This window comes from Nannobrachium achirus (genome assembly GCF_963921795.1).
Source record: "Nannobrachium achirus genome assembly, chromosome: 20".
In the NCBI taxonomy this organism is placed as follows: domain Eukaryota; kingdom Metazoa; phylum Chordata; class Actinopteri; order Myctophiformes; family Myctophidae; genus Nannobrachium; species Nannobrachium achirus.
In genome coordinates this window covers 37979623-38002460 of record NC_137827.1, presented here as the reverse complement: position 1 = coordinate 38002460, position 22838 = coordinate 37979623, and the positions used below count along the sequence as shown (strand labels likewise).

Below are 22838 nucleotides of genomic sequence, written 5' to 3'. Positions count from 1 at the left end.
TGTGGAGTACTTGCTATCCCATACGTAAGTATAGCCTGTCACATGAGACCCTTCAGATTGGTTACTTACAATCATGTAAAAGTTTTAAAAGTCTTTTCTTTTTTTTTGGCCACAAGGAGTCCCGTAGGTGGGTAGGTTTAAGCAGTAGCCTACGTTTATGTCTTTTGGTTCCTTCTCTGAACAGTGTCTTGGTGGAGAAGTTGAGGTAAGTGCATCACCAGGTCAGGTTACAAACGGGCTTTCCACAGTGCTCTCTTGTTTTCCGATTCAGAACAAGTTTGCCCAAACCATCGCCCACCACACCGACATCATTCCTCGGGGTTGAGGACCTAAAGAGGACCTCCGCTAAGTGGGCTTACGAAGCCACCTAGTCTTGAAATCATCACAGGCGTTTGAGGTTGAGTTTGATACAGTCTTTTAACTCCACCAGTCCAGTAGTTAGCAATCTAGAGGTGGGGGTGGGGTTTGGTGTGGTGTGGTGTCGTGAGGAGGGGGGCCTTCATCACATCACAGAACCGTTTCTTTTTTGGGGAGAGGGGGTGAAGTGTTGGTGTGCTGATGATGATGTGCAAGTGGAGCATTGTATGGTCCATCTGTGACCGAGGAGGAGACCCCTCCTCCACCACCCCGACGTTGAGCCACACGCCCAAAGCAAGGTTAACTGCAGGGGGGAAAACAGACACAGGGCAAAGGTTAGTTTCTGCCAATCTCAGATGAAAATGTCAATCTAACGCAGTGTTTCTCAAACTTTTAAATTCCAAGGACCCTCACCTTAACTCTGACAGTATACAGATGGACCCTAATAGTCGGGGGATATCTTTAGAAATAGCGTCAAATCCTGGAATAAATTCCTTACCAAAAAAAAAACTTCACCAATGTGTTTGTAAAGGTGTCTAGTAACACATCTCACAAAGACTGAAATTCAGTTTCCCTGAGATGGACCCTAGAAATGGACCCCCATACCACTGTGAAAAGTGATGACTCATCACTAAACCATCATTTTATGGGCTGTTTTTAGCCCAATGAATGTTTTTTTGTGCAAAACAAATGCTTGCAATGGATTCAGAATAATTAAAAACACCTAGTTAGACCCCTCACATCCCACTTAAAGCATTTTTTTTGGGAGTGATTCTTTCCCCTATAGTATAGTGTATAGTGAGTGAATGAGACCCAGAATTACCCTAGCTGTCAAATATTTTCCTAGGGAAACTGAATTTCAGTCTTTGTGAGATGTGTTACTAGACACCTTTACAAACACATTGGTGAAGAAATGTTTTGGTAAGGAATTTATTCCAGGACTTTTTAAGATATCCCCCGACTATAACGGGTCCATTTGGTTCCACTTGTATACTGGCAGAGTTACAGACCTGTAAGGGTCAAATTAGAACCCCCTCAAGGAACCCTGAGAGTCCCTGGACACCACTTTAGAGAACCACCCATCTAACGGATTGACATTATTTTTCATCAAGTAATGATAGATTTGTTCACATCATTGGCAATTAAATATTTGACAAATATAATACCACTTTTATTATATATAAATATAATACCACTTGTAACATTTGTGAGAAGTTGTGTGAATGATCTTCATCTCATTGCACAAAACATATATTTTTGTTTAAAAATTCATTTAAAATCGACAGCCAACTTTCCATGCAGGATGCATCAGGCATCTGTGAAATAAATGACATTTATTATTCTATTACGACCTTTCTGGTCTGCATTTAAGTAAAGACAGTGATCCTCAAATCAGCTTCCATTTTAAACACCCAGTGATATGTGGTGGGTGCCGAGTACAGTATATTACTGTAAGTAAAAGCAAAATGGTCACTGTGAGAATAACTATGGCGTACACTGACTGTACAGATGAATACATTAAAAACAAAAAGTAATTCCTCTTCTCAAATAGAAAATCAACCAGTGCATGCATTAGGGCAGTGGTTCCCAAACATTTTAGCTCAAGACCCAAAAAGGGAAATTTGATGTCTCCCCAGGATCCAAACTAGTGAAAACTGCAGACGTACAAGTTGTTCATCTTTCACATGTTTTATTCCTTTTTTTTTTTTTTTTCTTGTGTCCAATAAAAATCAGTCCACAGCCCACAAATTGGTCAGACCCAGTGTTTGGGAAACAGTGCATTAGGGCAACGTGTCACATGTAGCCACCACCTGTAAAATGACAGACATTACACCAACAGCACCATCCCAAACCACCCGATCAAGATTGAGTCCAAAAGAAAAAAGAAAAAGCCATTTGTAGTTGTAAAACACTAAAACACATACATTCATGAATTCAGTTGTGAATCTAGAAAACGTAAGTATCCATTGCCGGACTCCTCTCTCCTCGCCTTTGTACCGCTTGACCTGCGGGGACTGTGGTCAGAGGGGGGTAAAGGTCACAATGGTTGTATTTTACTTATAACGCGTGGTTGAATGAAGTGGTGTGTGCTGGTCAGGAACCTTTCTAAGTCAGGGGTCTTCCAACGTTTTCAGGACAAGGACCCCTTAGTTGACAGAGAGATGAAGCAGGGACCCCCCACAACCTTTTCATAGATTCGATAGTTTCATCGTTTGACAGCACAATCATCAGTCTATGTTGGATTCATGTCAATTCATGTTTTGAGATATTTAACCACTTGAACCATCAATACTTAATAAACCTGACCTTTCAAGTGTGAGGCGTTGTGAGCTCGTAGATCTCCTATTTTTGGCTAAAGTTCTCAGAATATGGACGCTAGGGTTCAAGTGGTTAATATAAAAAAGGAGAAAAAAAACGTTTCTATCACACAAAGATTTGGAGGACCCCCTGTAGTAACTCTGAGGACCCCCTGTTGAAGACCCCTGTTCTAAGTCATGTTTATAGAGCTCCGAAGTCTGTCGCCTGTCGCGCTGCGAGGCGTTGTAAACTTGTAGATCTGCTATTTTTGGCTAATGTTTCCCTCAGAATAGGGATGCTAGGGTTCAAGTGATTAATGTAAAATACATTATCCTATCACACAAAGATTTGGCGGCCCCCCTGTAGTAACTCTGAGGACCCCCTGTTGAAGCCCCTGACATAAGGCAGAGTGGTTAGAAAGGTGGGACTTCCACCATGTGATTTCCCCCCGGAAGTTGTCTTTTTCCACAGGACTTTGATACTGCTAAGAAGTTGGATAAATACAGCTGTATTTATAAAGTTCATAAGTCATACAAGATGAAGCTTTGTTTTAATGGAAAACAGCAGTCTAAAACTACTCTCGCAAACTCTCTAGCTCATTCACTAGGCAGTACATGTACTGTACCATGGGCAAAGCAGTTTATCAAATCCAATTCAAATTATCATCGTCAAATCGGCTTATCTAATCCAATTCCTTTCAAATCCCTGATCCAATCTGTTTTAAGTAATTGGGCAGGGAACACAATTTCATAGGGTAAAGAATGTGAACCGATGGTGAAATTTGTTTTCACTTGAGAGTCTGAAATGAACATCATGTGGAGAGATGATATTAATGCCTGGTTAAAGGATGGATTCTCTCGATGCTGCAGTTTTACTTTTATTTGGTGTGAAGCGGCTATATGGGAGTTGGGTGGAGTATGAGGATTTGTTAATCTGGGAGCTTAATCAATCTGGTTACTTTACAATAAATTGTGCAGTAATACATTTAAAAATGCACACACACACGGCGGAGGAAACCATGCAAGGCACCGACCTGCTCATCAGGAGCATTTAGGGTTTAAGTGTCTTGCTCAAGGACACTTCGCAAAAGGGATCCAACCGGGAACCTTCCGATTCCAAGATGGCCGCTTTACCTCCTGAGCCACTGCTGCCTAGGAACTAATGGAACCCTCCCTTGTAGTATAACTGAATGTCCCTATGTAGATTAATAAAATGTCTAATTATTATTATGATATGTATCCAAGGTGCATTATGGACCACACTTTTCAATGAGACTGAAAACAACTAAATATACTAAGGAGAAACGGCACATTACTGTCTTTTATCACAACTGATAGTCCCGTCTCAGTCCCTTTGTGTGTCCTCAGCAGGGGTGTCACACCAAATTCTGGGCCCTGGGTACAAGGATTCACTGTGGGGCCCCCATGAATGTTAACTATTGAAAAATCTTGAAAATGTGTGCAAGAAACTTATGTTTCTATGTCAGTGGTGCTCAAACGTTTTCATGTGAAGGACCCCCAAAGATGATATGTATTTGGCCACAGCTAGACCCCCATCTCAAAATATTTAGTTCCAGGGACCCCTCCCCGGAAGCAAAATTTGAGTTACAAATGTTCGCTTAAAAAATACATATTCAAAGATTTGCGCACATTTTTGCGACTTTTCAAAAATAGCAGATCTACAAGCTCGCAGCGCGGCACTCGGTGCCGCGCTGTGAGCTTGTATATCTGCTATTTTTCAATAGCTAAAGTTACTATAAGGCCCCTCCACCTTGGGCCCTGGTAACTCAGTCCCACTTTCCTACCCCTTGTGACGCCCCTGGTCCTCAGTGTGCTTTGGTATTCCTGTGTTGAGACCAAAGCCCTCACAATCCAGAGCTTGCAGTTTAAATATCAAATGCACCGCACCGCACCGCACACTGCACACAGTTTTACCCAGTCGGCGCATCAGAAATGAATAGAGGAACAATCATCATCGATATCATCCAGTGCCCAGTGCCAGTCCTGAAGACCAAAGTCCAGTAATCTGAAAGGGAGATTATCTTAGATGGCCAAGCAGAGGGACAATGAAACTTTTCATCGCAAGCAGACAATGAGTTGGGCTGATCCTGTGTTTTAAGTACACTTAGTGGTAAATCTTACATCAGACTTGAAACAAACACAACTAGTAAGTTTATGAGAAACACATGGGATGGGAATCGGATCCCAACCCTACACAGAACCTGAGTGATTCCAGGTCATGGAGACTACAAATGTCTAACACAGATTTTGAGTTTTTACAAAAACAGTTTTACAAGTGTTTCCCTGAACATCCCTGTTCAAAGCGAAGCCCATATTCCTGCAGCCTCTTAGGCCTGTGATCAGGTCTAGGCCACGCCTACTCTAGAATTCCAGAAAGTGGTTTACGGGTGTGGTTTCTGGTTGGCGCCGCTTTGTTTCTGTTCCGACCAGATTGAAATGACTAATTTAATAATCTGGTCGAGGGGAATCATTTCGGAGGAGCACGTGTTTGATAACGTTATATCCCCCTCTAGACCAGATCAGAACATCCCCAAAAGGAGGTCTATCCCGCTCTAACTGTACAGGAGGCCAGCGTTGTACTGTACCCAGGGTTCCCACCCATTTTTACCAATTAATTTCCAAAACCTTTCCAGAATATTTAACCCAATTTCCAGGACTATATAACAATTATTCAGCTCATTAACAAGTCACTTACTCCAATGCGCAATGCCTAAAGACAGGTAGTGTATGCCAGTGGTTCTCAACCTTTTCAGACCGTGACCCCTGAAATAATCATATTTGAACTGGGGACGCTGACGAGCACGAGTTGAGGAATTTTGTATAACACGGTTCTATTGTGAAAATAGCCGATCTACATGCTCACAACGCCTTGCGTTGCGAGGCGTTGTTGTGAGCATGTAGATCTGCTATTTGGCCCATGTTTAATTTGTCATTTCAGAGGTATTAACAAAATCAATAACCAAAGACAACGCATAGCTATTTTTTCCAGGACCTTCCAGGACCTTTGATCAATTCCAAAACTTTTCCAGTACTGGAAAAATATTTTTCAAATTTCAAAATATTTCCAGGAATTTCATGACCATGGGAACCCTGCAGATCAGAAAATCCCCAAAAGGAGTTTGATCCCGGTCTAACTGTACAGGAGGCCTACGTTGTACTGTACCTGCTCTTGCTGGGCGGCATCTGTCGACTGGGTCTCCTGGTGGACTGACTGGGCTGGACCTTCATGGAGGCGCGCGGAGAGGAGCGGGCGAAGTGCTCCGACGCCGGAGGCTTCTTGGGGATCTTCTTGACCAGCCGACTCACCCACTTCTGCTGCTCCTCCTGGGAGATGGCCAGTAGCAGCAGGTTCTTAGCCGTGGACACGTCGTAGTTCACTGTAAAGACAGCAGACAGTTTATACACAGTCTAGTGCTGAGCGACTTAATGATTGTTTAATTGGTGAGTTTAGATTTTTATTTTATTTTAGCAGATAGGCATATACAAGCTCACAGCGTGCTTGCAATTCTGCCATTTTTTATGTTTGAAAAATTGAGAATTCTTTAACACCAATGTTCTCTTCTAGGGGTCCCAGGGAAAAAACATTTTCAGTCAAATCAATTCAGGGGTCCTTGGCACGAAAACGTTTGAGAACTACTGGTTTAGAAGGCATTCGTAGAATCGGCCTCAGGTCTTAAAGGAGTAGTTCACCACCAAAATGACTTTTTTTCTATTGATTACTCATGCCATGGAGAATAGAGTTCATTAATATTTTTTGGTTTTTGTCACATTCCTAAGACAAAAATTTGATTAGAGTAAATGTACCCCCATTGATTCCGGATGGGGACCCGTTTCGAACGGGTCCCCATCCGGAACGAATGGGGGTAAATTTATTGTTATCACATTTTTGTCTTAGGAATGTGACAAAAAACTAAAAATATTATTGAACTCTAGTCTCCATGGCATGAGTAATCAATAGAAAAAAAGTAATTTTGGGGGTGAACTACTCCTTTCAAGGGTTAAATGATTAATTACCGATTTTTGTTTTCATAATAGACTGTCCCTGTACATTTGCCCCGGGCCCACAGGTCTAGGAACCACAGAGACAGATATACTGTACCTCGACAGGGAGCGATAATCTCCTCCTTCTTGTCCATGTGATCTTTGTGGCACTTGATGTGGCAGCGCCGGCACTCCAGGGCGGGCGGAGGCTTGAACATGTTCCACAGTGGCTTGGTGCAGGCCTCACAGTTGGTGGGGAAGTGGTAGAGGGTGGGGATGAACTCATGGCCCTTGTGGCAGATGTAGCTGGACTTCTCCCCGATGGGCAGCGGTTCAGGGAACTCTGGCTCCTTCTTACTCTCGCCCTCGTTGGCGTAGAGAATCTAGTTGGAATCGGAAATGGAACATTTTAAAAAGATTGTTCCCGCCGCGCCTGGGCTGGCGTTCGTTTATAACGTGACACTTTTTCACATCTGGCATCTATTTGAGTGTGCCAATTCAAAACTCAACAGATTCCAACATCATGATTAATGAGAGGAGTTGTGTTCAACCTGGAATATCCTTGGAATCTCTTTGGAGTCTGCGCGGTACACATCCGTTTGAGTGACAGGCCTCACGTGGAAGAGTTTGCTGGAAAAGAAAGGAACGTACCTTAGTAAGCAGCAATGCGTATCATCAACTGCATAAACATGAGCTATTATCGCAAGCTTGTACAGTATCTCCATATTTAATCTTCCCTATGAAATAATCATCATGCATTAATGCTTTAATAGAGCATTAATTTATGAAAATTATCATCTATTATATAGATATAACAGTGACTCGCAACAGTAGCAGAAACAGCCAATGCACATGCTCTCAGCGCGTCGTGATGCAACACGTGAGATTGTAGATAGACTAAAATATTTTAAAGGGTTTTTTGCCTATGTTGACATACACAAAACAGGGACACCAGGTTGAAAGTGGTTAAGTGTGTCGTGTGTGCGTTTTATAAATTAAGCAATGAAAATTACTAAATCGTAACTAGATTGGATCCACTGGAACAGGTTTTTCTTCCTCCCATATCCTTAATGGTACATTTTGAACATACAAGGTTTCCACCCGACAACAATGATGTTATTTCAACAGAAAACCACAGCAGAGGAATGCACTTACTCTATGTCCAACACCATGTAGGGAATGGACTGCTCTTTGTCTTGCTCACTGTTATAGAAGAGGATCTTCTTGCTGCTCACTACGACGTACTACGACATCGAAACAGAAAAACACACGGTTAGGGAATCCTGTCGTTTCCCCAGTCATTATGAGTTATACCAATGGTTCCCAAACTGTGAGTCAGGAGGACCCCTTGAAGGTTCCCCAAATTATTTTGGGGGGTCCCCAGATCATTAGTTTAATGTGCAAAAATTGTTTTCTCACTCAACAGTAAACAAACTAATATACAGTATACGTTTATGTAGGCCATCTGCACATTTCTAAAATTACTATTACTTTTAAGGTCTTTTTAATACCAAATTGGCCAAATAGACAAATATTATGTAAGAAAGAGGCAAACAGTGTGAAAACAGCTGATCTACAAGCTCACAACAACTCGCAGTGCAAGGCGTTGTGAGAATATAGTTCGGCAATTTTCTTTACTTTGAGTCAAACTATATGTAATGTCTACAATTCCAAGTGCTTGTCAGGGTGGGGGGTCCCCAGTTCAAATATGATTATATTGGGGGGGTCGCAGCCTGAAAGGTTTGGGAACCCTTGGGTTACACAAAAGCTCAAAGCATGGAAATCATTGCCACTTCTGCACCTTTCTCTCCCATCCAAACTTCTTGGTGTTGTTCCTTACAGGAAGCGAGAGCCACCCTTCCAGTCGCATTTCTGGAAGAGAAAAGATAAGGATTAGAACAAGGGGTCCCATGGAATTAATAAAGCAAAACTAAATCTCATGACTGCAAATCTTATTATAATGTTTAGGTATTTATCATTCTAAACCTATGTTGCCTCTGTTCTATATGAAGCCAACCAGTTGTAGAAATCACAGATTGGCGATATGTAAAGTGTCTTGCAACAACTCGATTTGGCACGTATGATAAAAATGAAAGAACCCATTTAGGCCTAGAATTTTTAAAAGCGAACATTTGTAACTCAAATATTTGCTTCTGGGTGGTCCTCAGGGTCCGCGGCCAAATACATGTAATTTTGGGGGTCCTTGACATGAAAAAGTTTGAGAACCACTGATTTAGAAGAAGGATTTAGGATTTAGAAGGCATTTATAGAATCGGGTCAAAAAGACTTGCACAAATGTTCACAATTTTTCAAAAATAGCAGATCGCTGTGAGCTTGTATATCTGCTATTTTTTAATAGTTAAAGCATAAAATAATGGTTGAAGTGGTTCAAATCTAAAGTGACACAGATTTGTGTTTAGGCCTAAATGGCTTGAGAATTTTATCAGAAGCTGCGTAAACACAATCCTCAAAAAAGAACGCCACTGACCAGTGGTGTTTTCAGTGTATGAGCCGAGCTCCGAGTCGAACTCGGGTCCACTGCTGATGCTGGTGGAGTCCATGGACTGGACACTGAGGGTCTGGAGGAGATGTCTGAGCTGCTCTATCTCACTGTCCTTGCTGTCCAGTGCCATCTGCAGCTCAATGCGCATCTGGCTCTCTTCTGCCAGTTGCTGCAAAAACACAATGTGAAGGGGAAAAGGTTTGACATTCAGCCAAGATAAGCCAGAAGTATGAATCTGTATGGTACATACAGTACATATAAGGTCAAGGTCAAGGTAAACTTTATTTGTCCACAAGGGAAATTTGTCTTGGGCTTTCACCCCTGCTACAGCCACACACAAAACATCAGTGACAATACATAATAGAAATACATGACACAGGGGGACACAACATTACACAAGTGCACAGTGATTAATCAATACTCTCTGTCAGTGCTGTTTCAGAGCCTCGTTCAACAATTTAGTGGACATGGGTACAAATGATTTTTTAAACCTGATGTACTTCCACTTAGGTTCACTGTACCTTCTTCCAGAAGTAATGTAACACATGGGTAGCATCACCAATTATTTTCTGAGCCTGCCTTAATGCCGCCTGCTCGTAAATAGGCCAGTCACAATTATTACATAATCACAATGGAGATATAATCGCAATTATTTTTGCATAATCTTCAGAATCGTGTATACATTTTATAATAGCCGATCTATAATCTCACACAGCTATTTTACGTGAGTTCTTTTTTTTTTTTAGCTTTGCCAACCGCTACATTTTACCGAGTATGTTTTGATTCTGTCTGTCTGTCAGTATGTACGTAGTACGGCCTAAACAGCTGCAATACCACTGGTGACCTACCTTCAATTATTAAATGCATGGCCTGTTTTGACCATAATGCATTATTTATTTTTCATCGTTGGTATTACCGGTAGTAATTTCTGTGTTAATTTAAAGGAGCTATAGTCAACTTTTTCATTGTAGGTGTACATCCTAGTCTACAGACTAGGATGTAAACAAAGTACGGGCCCTGTAAATGTAAACAAAGGGCCAAAATGATTATTTTATCATTATTTTACGCTTTTTGTGGTCATTTTTTAATTGAAACACATATATGAAGCTTATTTTTTTATAAAATATTTTCGAAACATTATTTTTATTTTAGCATCCGTTTTTCAAGAAAAAGTTGACTATAGCTCCTTTAAGTTATTTGTCGTATCTGCCCTGTGTTTCAAAGCCTAAAATGAAATGTGGCATATGTTCAATGCCTAAAATAGGGCTGTCACGATTATGACTTTTTACATGACGATTAATTGTCACTCAAATAATTGCGATTAACGATTTAATTGTGTTTTTGTCATTGACAATTACATTTCTGTTTGGCTTGTAGGCTTGGAAGTTGCACATGGCAGATATGACACATAACCTAAATATACAAAGAAATGAAGGACATATCTGACAACACACTTTAAAAAGAACATTGATAGTGGAAATAGCCGCTATCCACAATTTATTTAAATGTTTGAACATATATAAACATTTTTCAACATGTAAACGATTATGACGATTATGTCAAATAATTGCGATTATGTCAAATAATTGCGATTATGTCAAATAATTGCGATTATGTCAAATAATTGCGATTAGACGATTTGTAATAATTGTGACAGCCTAGCGTAAAACACAATTAAATCATTAATCACAATAATGTGTACAACAGTTAAGGTCTCACGACATCAACTCTACGTGACAATAATCTGCGTTCCTAAAGGGTGGTGGTGGGTGGTGTTCTACTGACCGCCTGCGTGTCGTTCATCTCCCGCTGGTACTTAATGATGGTGCTGTTGAGCTTCTCCTTCTCCGAGCGCAGCTCCAGCTGCAGCTTCCTGTTCTCCTTGTCCTTGCGCTTCATGTCCGTGTCGTTGCCGCGCCGGCTGCCTCCGGCGCGCACCTCCTTCCTGTTCATGATCTCCGCCAGCTTGTTAACGGCCTGCGCGCGCGCACACACACGCACATGCACACACACACGCACACACACACACACCGGCGTCAAAGAGCGTTCCGGTTAGGCATGGGACCACATGAAAATTTCATATTTTTTTGGCAAAGAGATTTATTAGAGAGTGAAAAAAAAGACTATCAAGCACATATATTATAAGTATGTTTTACCAATAGACCACCAACAAACACAAATCTATTATACTGAGGCTGTATGTGTCAGCCTATCTGATACTTTGTCCACAAGAGGGTGCCGAAAACACCCAAACAAGCATTTGTAGAGTTGTTTAAAAATGATTCATATATTATGTTTTTTAACGACCATGTTCGATTAAATGACTATTAAAGTACAGTCAAGGCCTGGGGTTGAACTCCTACCTGGGTCTTCAGTGTCCTCTCTGACTGCAGCTGCTTCTCAAAGGTGGCCTTCATGAGGCTGATCTGTTGCTCCCAGTCCTGGGAACGCTCCACATCTGCACAAACAGCACATTCATTTGCTTTCATTTAACTCTGGGAGTGTTGAGATGGGCCTTTACTGGTCCATTTGGTTACATTACAAATGTTTTTACTGTGCATTAGGAAGAGCAGGGTTAGTTTGAGGTAGGGCTGTCGCAATCATGCCAATTTTTACTTAATGAATTAACTGTCATTCAAATAATTTATGTGTTTTTTTCTCTTCATTGAACACTGGAGAATAAAAATGCGGCTTTCAGGGCTTTGCAAACCAAAACTGCATGTGACAAATATGACAAATAATAATGAATGAAAAGACTCACAACGACCGATACTCAAGATATTTATATTAACTCATTGAATGCCCTTTTCAAGATGGCCGCCAAGTACCAGGATGCCACGTTCCTAGATTTCTAGTGCACGGATCAATTTTTAGTGCACAGATCGTGCACGCCCATGCACCATATATGCATCATATGTGTAGTACTTTTTAACAGCTTTCAAACAAAAAAATCCGCTTGGAAATCCGTTCAGGCATTCATGAGATAGAAGCCTTCAAAGTCAGACAAAACAAACACTGCCACCTTCCTAAATTTCTAGTGCACGGATCAATTATTTGTGCACGGATCGTGCACGCCTATGCACCATATATGCACCATATGTGTAGTACTTTTTAACAGCTTTCAAACGAAAAAATCCGCTTGGAAATCCGTTCAGACATTCATGAGATAGAAGCCTTCAAAGTCAGACAAAACAAACACTGCCACCTTCCTAAATTTCTAGTGCACGGATCAATTTTTTGTGCACGGATCGTGCACGCCCATGCACCATATATGCACCATATGTGTAGTACTTTTTAACAGCTTTCAAACAAAAAAATCCGCTTGGAAATCCGTTCAGGCATTCATGAGATAGAAGCCTTCAAAGTCAGACAAAACAGCCATTTTTGCCATTTTGAAAGATGTGTTTGTTATGGGGCTAACCATGCAATTCATACCTGATCATAAATACATTTTAGGCATTTTTTGAATTTGTTTTATAAAAAGAAAATTTTGAAATTTTTTATTTTTTATTTTTTATTTTTTTTCCCAAAATGGCTTCCAACTCGGGAAACTCGGGCTGTGGCAGCCTGGGACTACTGTAATAACTCGGGAAACTCGGGCCTTGGCAGTCAATGAGTTAAACATAAATAATGTGCTATTGTCAAAATAGGCCATAATTAACACATGTACAGTATTTTCTGGACTATAAGGCGCACCTGACTATAAGGCGCACTGTCAATGAATGGTCTATTTTCAAACTGTTTTCATATATAAGGCGCACCTGACTATAAGGCGCACATAATAGACGCTACCGTTGTGTTATGCATCCAACAGATGGAGCTGTGCTAAAGGGAATGTCGATGTCAATGAATGATCCATATATAAGGCGCACTGGACTATAAGGCGCACTGTAGTTTTTTGAGAAAATTAAAGGCTTTTAAGTGCGCCTTATAGTCCGGAAAATACGGTATGCTCTAAATGTGTAAGAAAAAAAAGAAAAAAATAAATCCAACAAGGATTATCTAAATAATTGCCATTATCGCATATAATTGCGATTAGCCGATCATCACGTAATAATTGTGACAGGCCTAGTTTGAAGTCACTCTGACAGTATACTATTACTATTTGTATACGGTCAGAGTTAAAGACTTGTAAGGGTCTAATTAGAACCGCCTGAAGGAACCCAGAGTGCTTGGAATCCACTTTGAGAAGCACAACCACTGGTATGAAAAGGTGCAGGTGTTACCTTCTTGGGTCTCCTTCAGTTTGTTGTTCAGCTCCTCCTTCTCGTTGGCTAGGTTGGCCACGTCACTGGTCAGGGTGCGATTAGCTTCCTCTAGCTGTGGCAGGAAGACAAAACAAACACCATTCCTGTTAATGAGTGCTAAACAAAATCTGATGTTCTCTGGGCTACTAGTTCAGATTCCCCTTTTTCTTTTCATGCCTGGAAATGCCCTTCAAGGCTTTAACACATTTTAAAGTTTAGTTTCACTGTCATTGTCGTTTGCACAGTTTAAACCCACAACCACTATCCGCTGTTCCATCGGTTTGTGGTTGTTTTTAGAGTTCTCAAATTCGGCCCGAACCCGACCCTACCCGACCCGACCCGACGTTATCGGGCCGAGCCGGGCCCAAAAATTATAATAATTAGTCGGGCCGGGCCGGGCCCCGGGCTCCGTCACTCAAGCAACAGAGAACAGGCGCATATCGCTCTCTGCCTGTCGTCAGCGCAGCACTGACACCTGCCTAAGTTCCTAACCAATGGACCAAGGATAATCGGTGACGCATACGGAAGTATAGTCTATCAGTCTCATAGAGCAGTCTGGTTGTTGTGATGACGTCACAATCGAAACCTTTGGATATACGGAAGTCTGTCACAGGCAGCGAGTCAGCGTTAGCTCTGTGTGATCGAGCGGCTACGATGAAAGTTTGGAGCTGCATGTTAAATTAAAAGGCAGCAGGCAGTTTTACAAGTTTGTAATAAGTTATAAATCCAAGAAAAGTACATTCAAAGCGGAACCAACCTGGATATTATTGACAAGGACTTAAGAGGATTGTATTAACAACAACATCAACATGACCAACCTAAAGCACCATACGTTGACATCCTCTTACCTTAGAGACGATCATCTCGGCTGGTAAGATATTATTAATTCCATTATGCTTTCTGGTTAATCAAGTGTCCTTTGCTGCTGCTGTGTGCATTTATATTAAAGGGTTTACAGCCGCAGCGCGCCGCTTATTACGTGCCTAAGTTGTATATGTTTAAGCATGGTGATCAGGTGGTGTCGCGCACTAAACAACAGATCTGCAAGCCCAGAATGCAAGCCAGATGAACACGTTTTGGGTTTATAGATCTGCCGAGCCTGCGTTTGATGCGTGACCGTTGAAAGGACGAAACATAAATCACGCAGGCAGCGACAACGGCAGGGAGAGAGAGGATGAGAGCTGTATGATTGAGATTGACTGTTGACAACAACAGGGATTTAACGTTAGCACATTTTGTGCAGAACCTTGCATGTTTCATGAACAATTTAACATGTGAAGTTGCCATTTCGCCAACTATTATATGTCCGTTCTCTCACTGTTGTAATTTGAGGCACTGGCGCTGCCAGCTGCCTACTGGCGACGTTTTTTTCTCTCTCTCTCTCTCTCTCTCTCTCGGGCTTTCGGGTTTTCGGGCCGGAAATGATGATAATTGTTAGGGTCGGGCCGGGCTTCGGGTCGGCCCACTCGGGCCTAGTTAGGGCCGGGCCTTAATTTTCAGGCCCGTTGAGAACTCTAGTTGTTTTATCTACTTAGCAATTAATTTAATTCTTATATATTTTAGTATCTTCTGGGTTCTTTTCTTTACAAAATCAGCCTTTCGAGCGTAAGTAAAGGTTTGAATTAATTCATTCCCAACTTTTTCAATTACTTTTTTACATTTATCTTGATTTTTTTCCCAAATTTCTTTTATAAAACAATTAATAAAGAAAAAAACACAGCATTAGAAGGAAAAAATATAGCATTAGAAGGACGTTATCAGTCTCCAGAACCAGGGACGTGTGTTTTAAATGACCCCAAACATGTTTGAAAGTGAAATATTCCTTTAACTAAATACACCATGGGTGCATGTGGTCAACTCAGTAATGTGTGAGGTGCATGTATGCCTTGCCATGAATGCACACACATAAATTGGATACCGAAATAGAACACAACTTATCCGCTGTATCTACCACACGCTCCTACTTATGAATGAATGTGGTTATTGTCTCTCTCGTGCACGCACGTCCGTCCAGGTGTCCAGCACACGCTCGCCCCGCTGTGCCCTCGGGGGGACATTACAGGCTTTTTGTACAATTCATTCATTTCCAAAACATTTCCAAAATATTTAACCCGATTTCCAGGACTATATAACAATAATTCAGCTCGTAGTGTATGCAAGTGGTTCTCAACCTTTTCAGACCGTGACCCCCGAAATAATCATATTTCAACTGGGGACCCCCACCCTGATAAGCACTAACAGTTGAGGAATTTGTTTTATTGTGAAAATAGCCGATCTACATGTAGATCTGATATTTTTCCAGGACCTTCCAGGAAGGACCCTTGATCAATTCCAAACCTTTTCCAGTATTGGAAAAATATTTTTCTAATTTCAAAATATTTCCAGGAATTTCATGACCGTGAGAACCCTGAATTCCTGTTCGCAACAGCCGTGGATCTACTCGCACAGCAACTAGCAATGCGAAAATTGCAGATAATTACGCTTTCTTTATTTCATAAAAAAGTGATCAAGAGACCAAACCACTCATATTGCAGTCATATAAGCCAAATGACTTTTAAAAATGAGCACTTTAGGATTTCATGTCAAAAATGTATCTCTCTCTGAAAGCTGAGGAAGACCTGTTTGGTTACGCGTGACGCGTCCGTTGTTTATGTCCGTGAGATGTAAATACTGTAAAACCATGAGAAAGGGTCATTCATTGTGTGCTGGCTATTTCCTCACTTTAATAAATTAATCTCTCCCTAAAGTCCCATGCATGTTCGACTTATGCTAACAGATTATGGCATAAATCAACCATAATCACAAAGTCGACGTGAGAAGACCAACATCAAGATAGCATTCTGGTGGCAGTGTGGTAAGGTTTGTGTGATACTAAGATACTGAATGTTTTGAGAGTCCTCAGACTTCAATCACAATCCTGAACATGCCGCTATATCACAATAACGGGGAAGTGTATGTAAAAGGAATGAAATCCTATCAAAGTGGCAAAGGATCCACATCAACAAGGGCTGGTATACTCCTTTAAGAGTGAGAGCAGTGTGTTTGCTTCATCCTGTTGTGACCAAATCTACGCAAGAAATGACACACCGACCACACTGACCACAGCGCCACACAGACTTCACTGCCCCGAGTCATGAAGCTGCTGCTCAAATCCATCCATTTAATTCCATTCAACTTTGTGACATGAGTATTTGTTACAAATAAAACACAAAACAGGCATAGACATTTAATGTCGAACAGCCACTCAAAAAAGCCATCACGAATGCTGCGGAGATTTTATTAAAAGGCACACAACGTGCCTTTTTCTCGGTCTGGTTTTTGTCTAAATACTTCTCATCTACAGTCTTGCACTGTACCAACATCACAAGCTGTGCACAGCACACTGTATGCTCTTTATGAAGGGAAAGTCTTGACTAGAGCAATTTTCTGCTGAAGATGAAAGACATGACAATTTCATGTCATGTTGACAATATTATCGCAACAATCAAAATATCCCCCCAGAATAGGGATGTGGTTAAAGGCAAGTGGAAGTGGTTAAATGTCAAGTTACTTATTTTCAATCTGTCCTAAATGGAAACAAATACTCTCTCAAATCTTCCTAAATAGACATAAACGAAAGATTTACATATTTACGCAGCGTAATATGACATAAATGTAAGGTGCTAGTATCAATGTGATTCAGAGGTGCCGTGGATGAAAAAAGTTGTTTATAGGGGTGCCTTGAGACAAAAAGTTTGAGAACCTCTGATCTATCTATCTATAGGATTCCTACACATTTCTACCAATTCATTTCCAAAACCTTTCCAAAACTTTTCCAGAATATTTAAACCAATTTCCAGGACTATATAACAATAATTCAGCTCAATAACAGGTCGCTTACTCCTATGCGCAATGCCTAAAGACAGGTAGTGTATGCCAGTGGTTCTCAACCTTTTCAGGCCGTGACCCCCGAAATAATCATGTTTTAACTGGGGACCCGGCACCCTGACGAGCACTAGGAGTTGAGGAATTTTGTATAACACGGTTCTATTGTGAAAATAGCAGATCTACATGCTCACAACGCCTCGCAGCGCGAGGCGTTGTGAGCATGTAGATCGGCTATTTTCACAATTTCTGCCTCTAATATTTGACAATTTGGCCATGTTTAATTTGTCATTTCAGAGGTATTGACAACATCAATAACCAAATACAATGCATAGCTATTTTTTCCAGGACCTTCCAGGACCCTTGATCAATTCCAAAACTTTTCCAGTACTGAAAAAAATATTTTTCTAATTTCAAAATATTTCCAGGAATTTCATGACCGTGGGAACCCTGTATCTATCTATCTCTCACCGAGCTGATGGTGATGTCCTTCTCGGACAGCTCCTGGCGGTGGCGGGCCATCATCTCCTTGAGCTCCAGCTCCTTCATGATCTTCTCCTTCTCCAGGTCGGAGTACTGCTCCTCGGCGATGGAGCGCGCCAGCTGCTCCGAGTCCGCCTTGGTCACCGTCATCTCCAGCTGGGTGGCCAGGGAGTCCCTAAGAACCAGGAAAACGCTTTGTCTTTGCTGTATTGACTTTGACCTCTAAGGACCTTCCAGGGAGAGTGCTCATGTGCGTCTTGCGGTGACACGCTGCCTAGTTTCTTCTGCTCTGAGCTGTTTCTGTTTCTGTTTTTTTCGCACTGTTTTTCGTCATTGCACTATTAGGTTGTGTTGGTAGCTTCTGAGTATTTGTCTTGTTTAACAATGACAGTGAGATACTTGTTGCACTAACTAGCATTGACTGCTTTGGTCTCTTTTTTGTAAGACACTTTATGTATATATACTTATATTTAATTCGCCCCCTCTATTGATGCACCTTCTCTTTTTTGGTACTGTACTGCTCTTTTTTTACTCTTATCTATCTTTTCCTACTTCTCTGTAACTTTGTAAATAACTGTATACTGTGCTACAACTGGACAAATGAATTTCCCCCTTGGGATAATAAAGGTATCTATCTATCTATCTATCTATCTTGTCTTCAGTGTGCTATAACCACCTTCCTCCTCTTCGTTGCAGAGTGATCCTTAACTTGTTCTATGCTAAAATAAGTAAGGAGTCCGTGCTGGGGAACTGGTGATTTAATAACAAAATATATTCCAAATAATCACGTGAACAGCCAGGGTTCTATCTTCTGTATCACTCGTAAACAAATAAAAATAAATCACTGCTTGTACAAATGCGTGGCCACACTCTTCTCTCACTGAACAAAAAGTAAACGCCGCACCAAGCATATCCCATAATACCCCTCTGCAGCCCGCCAACTACTTCAAGGCATACTTAAAGGCACATACCACTGGCATAGTGTACAGTATATATAGTACAGGGTTACAGTGCTCAGCATCCTCCTCAGCCATAATTATTCTTTTAAATAATACATCTATCAAATTCAATTTAATTCAATTCAAAGGAGCTTCATTGGCATGAGAAAACATTAGTTTACATTGCCAAAGCAAGTGTCATAATATAATGAAAACGGTGGAAATAATTGCGATTAACGATTTGATTGTGCTTGCCGTTGAAAATTGGAGCATTATGAATAGAAATAACATTTCTGTTTGGCTTTTAGCCTTTGTACACTGAAGTTGAGGAAAGATATGACAAATAACTTACCTTAACTTTATACTTAAAACACATTAATAGAGCTAATGGATGAAGACTTTGCAACATGGAAATGATTGACGATTATGAAAAAGATCATTGCGATTATCTCAAATAATTGCGATAAGGCGGTTATGTAATAATTGTGACAGCCATACATCTATATGTATATACTTATCTGTGTGTGGTGTGTGTGTGTGTGTGTGTGTGTGTGTGTGTGTGTGCGTGTGTGTAAAGTTGGGCATTCACCAAATATTCGACTATTTGAATAAAAGTAATTATTCAACTTTGTTCATCAAAGTCGAATATTCACTTTTTTTATTTTTTTATTGTTTTGTCTTTAAAAAAAATATATATTTCTTCATGGTTTATAAAGCTAGGCTTGATAGGAAGCCATAAGAACCCTGACAAGCACTTGGAATTCTAGGTATTACATTTAATGTGACTCCGCAGATAAATATTGTGAAAATAGCAGATCTACACGCTAGCATGTAGATCGGCTATTTTCACAATGCTTGCCTCTTGCTTACTTAATATTTGAAAGTTTGGTCCGTTTGGCCAGTCCTGTCGAATATTCGACTATTCGAAAACTTTGAGGTCGAATAATTTGAATACTAAAAATCACTATTCGTGAATGCCCTAGTGTAAAGACACAGAGCACAGTAAACCCACCTCTCCTCCTGCAGGTCTTGCAGTGACTGCTGCATGTCTTTGTACAGCTTGTTCCTCTCCTCACACTCCTCCTTCAGCTCACGCACCTGAGTCTTATACAACGTCTAAGAAACATACAGAACACTGAGTCTTATACAACGTCTAAGAAACACACAGAACACTGAGTCTTATACAACGTCTGCAAAACACCCACATACAGTAAATAACACATGAGTCTTAAGCCCTTTGCACACAGGCGCGTTTATCCGCACGGATAAAACGGACAATTGCATTTTTTTAAAAGAAAACAATGATTCTCTACGACCTCATGCACACCGGATCCGAATTAGCCGTGCGACGAGTGGCTGCGGCCGTGCGTTTTTTTCTCTCGATCGAACCCAGTTCGATTCGTGCGTCTTGTCGCATGCGGTAAAAAACTCATCACTCCTTTTATGACTCCTTTTGGGTTCCGCAGCGCCGATTCCGCACAGCATTGCACACCAAATCCAATGCGTTTTATTCATGCAACAAACCAAAAAAACGCAACTGTCCTGTGTGCAAAGGGCTTTACACAACATACATGTCGGGCATAATCCTCTTATTTCCATATTCTAACTGTTTGTGATTTTTCTTAAAGTGCCCTACTTGATGATAGCTTTGAGCTTGTAGATCTGCTACTTTTGAATTTGAATCCTGAAAAGGATTTTGGACGTATGAGGTTTCCACCCGGCAGAGACGAGACATTTACAGATAGATAAAGACCAATGGATTATGCATTACATTGAAAACTAACATCTTTTTTGTGTATATAAGTGTTCCGTCCTTAATGGACTCGGCAATCCATTAAGGCCCACTTACAGTATATGTTGAGATTGGATAAAGAAAATGCATGGAAAAATATGGACTTTATATTCGACTCAAGTTCAGCAAGCAAGCAAGGACGCCACCGAGCAGATGCAGAATGGACAGCTTGTGGAGGCCTAAAAACACCCGCAAACCTCTGCCATATAATGAGCCTTGAAGCATGAAGTCATTTCTTGAAACCACAGCGGTTTCAATAACACAGCAGCAAACAGGGGCGTCACAAGGGGTAGGAAAGTGGGACTGAGTTACTAGGGCCCAAGGTGGAGGGGCCCTAGTAACTTTAGCTATTGAAAAATAGCAGATATACAAGCTCACAGCGCGGCACCGAGTGCCGCGCTGCGAGCTTGTAGATCTGCTATTTTTGAAAAGTCGTGAAAATCTTTGAATATATGTATTTTTTAATGAACATTTGTAACTAAAATTTTGCTTCTGGGGTGTCCCTGGAACTAAATATTTTGAGATGGGGGGGTCCTTCACATGAAAAAGTTTGAGCATCACTGACATGGAAACATAGGTTTCTTGGCACACATTTTCACGATTTTTCAAAAATAGCAGATCTACAAGCTCGCAGCGCGGCACTCGGTGCCGCGCTGTGAGCTTGTATATCTGCTATTTTTCAATAGTTAACATTCATGGGGGGCCCGCAAGTGAATCCTTGTACCCAGGGCCCAGAATTTGGTGTGACGCCCCTGGCGGCAAATATAAGACTCACAGAAAAATACTGCTCGGCTTCCAACTGCTCTTGAAGTTCCTTCATTTGACCGTCTGAGTCTAGTCGCTCCCTGTGTGGGGGGAAAACATATATTCAGTTCATTTCTACAGCCATCATGTGTTCATCTGTTGTTCATTTAGATCTTTTTAGTTTTAGTCATATTTTTAGTTATCTGAAATGTTACATAAGTTAGAAATGTTTTATGGCTTTAGACCCATAGATCGGCTATTTTTGCAATTTTTTTTACTATATATGCATCGTGGCCCTCTGGAGTGATTAGGGGTGGGCGATATGGAAAAATAAAATATCACTATATTTTCCCAAGCTGTATCACGATACACGATTCTATCATGATTCTTTTTCACATTGTTTTTTATGGTTATTTTTCAAGTTACTTGACAAAAACTAGACTCTCTGGGTTCCTTTTGGGAGGTCTAAATTGAACTTTACAAGTATGTAACTCTGACAGTATACAAATGAAACCAAATGGACCCTTACGGGTCCATTTGGTTTCATTTGTCAGAGTTAAGTGAGGACCTTGACATTTTAAAGTTTGACTACTGATTTAGACCAAAATGCAGGTTTAAATGAATTCTGCAATGAATCTCTGTTTTATAAGGCTTCCTCAATTGTATCACGATATATACGATACCTCTGAAAAGGCATATCGTGCAGACATTGTATCGTCTCAACGATAATTATCACCATATCGCCCACCCATAGGAGTGAATGTGAAAATATAGTGGCCCTCTCCATCATCAAAGTTGCCCACCCCTGATCTAGATCTAACTGTAACAAACGGGAGGACTTCTTCAGGTCAGCTAAGAACAACGTAGCGAGCACTGACTTGCGGAGCTCCTGGGTCTGCTTCTCCAGGCTGCGCTTGATGTCCAGCAGGTGGTTGGTCTCCTGCTTCAGCTGCTTCTCCGAGGTGCGCAGCGAGTTGAGCTGCTGGTTCTGGGCCTTCAGGTCGTTCTGGGTCAGGCTGCGCTTCTGGGTCTCCTGCTCGATCTTCAGGGTCAGGTTCTTCACCTGGAGGGGAGGGAGGGAGGGAGGGAGGGAGGGAGAGATTGGATGGGAGGGAGAAAGGAGTGGGGAATGATATGAAACCCAAAGCCATCCGTTGGCATTGCGCGTTATTACTTTTTTGTTATTTTATGCTTTAACTATTGAAAAATAACAGATATACAAGCTCACAGCACGGCACTGAGTGCCGCACTGCGAGCTTGTAGATCTGCTATTTTTGAAAAATGTATTTGGCCGCAGACCCCCCCCCCCCCCATCTCAAAATACGTTGTTCCAGGGGCTTACAAAGGTTTGCTTTGAAAAATATATTTTCAAAGATTTTTTGAAAAAATAGTAGATCTACAAGCTCGCAGCGCGGCACTCGGTGCCGCGCTGTGAGCTTGTATATCTGCTATTTTTCAATAGCTAAAGTACAAAATAATTCCAGGTCTTAATGGGTTAAAACGTGCTCCTATACCAACCAACCTGCCTGGTTAAAATAAAAGGTGCAATGGACAACGTCGAGCCACTAGATGTCACACTTACACCACCTCTGTTGCATATTGGGTTCAATT

The 22838-nt window shown here is 41.2% G+C and overlaps 1 protein-coding gene across 1 annotated transcript in view; it reads right to left on the bottom strand.

Moving 5' to 3' along the window:
- Positions 1–4463: 4463 nt before the first annotated feature.
- rock2a (rho-associated, coiled-coil containing protein kinase 2a) overlaps positions 4464–22838 on the bottom strand; it is a 75240-nt gene continuing 56865 nt past the window's right edge. The window contains exons 19-32 of the mRNA XM_080751447.1: positions 22106–22290; positions 21259–21328; positions 19704–19807; positions 17742–17928; positions 13386–13479; positions 11523–11617; positions 10945–11136; positions 9145–9328; positions 8458–8528; positions 7812–7900; positions 7208–7286; positions 6775–7039; positions 5839–6052; positions 4464–4680 (exon numbers count right to left, since the gene is read on the bottom strand). Coding sequence (XP_080607573.1) covers positions 4602–4680; positions 5839–6052; positions 6775–7039; positions 7208–7286; positions 7812–7900; positions 8458–8528; positions 9145–9328; positions 10945–11136; positions 11523–11617; positions 13386–13479; positions 17742–17928; positions 19704–19807; positions 21259–21328; positions 22106–22290 — 1908 coding nt within the window. The 3' untranslated portion in view covers positions 4464–4601. The remainder of the gene's footprint in view (positions 4681–5838; positions 6053–6774; positions 7040–7207; positions 7287–7811; positions 7901–8457; positions 8529–9144; positions 9329–10944; positions 11137–11522; positions 11618–13385; positions 13480–17741; positions 17929–19703; positions 19808–21258; positions 21329–22105; positions 22291–22838) is intronic.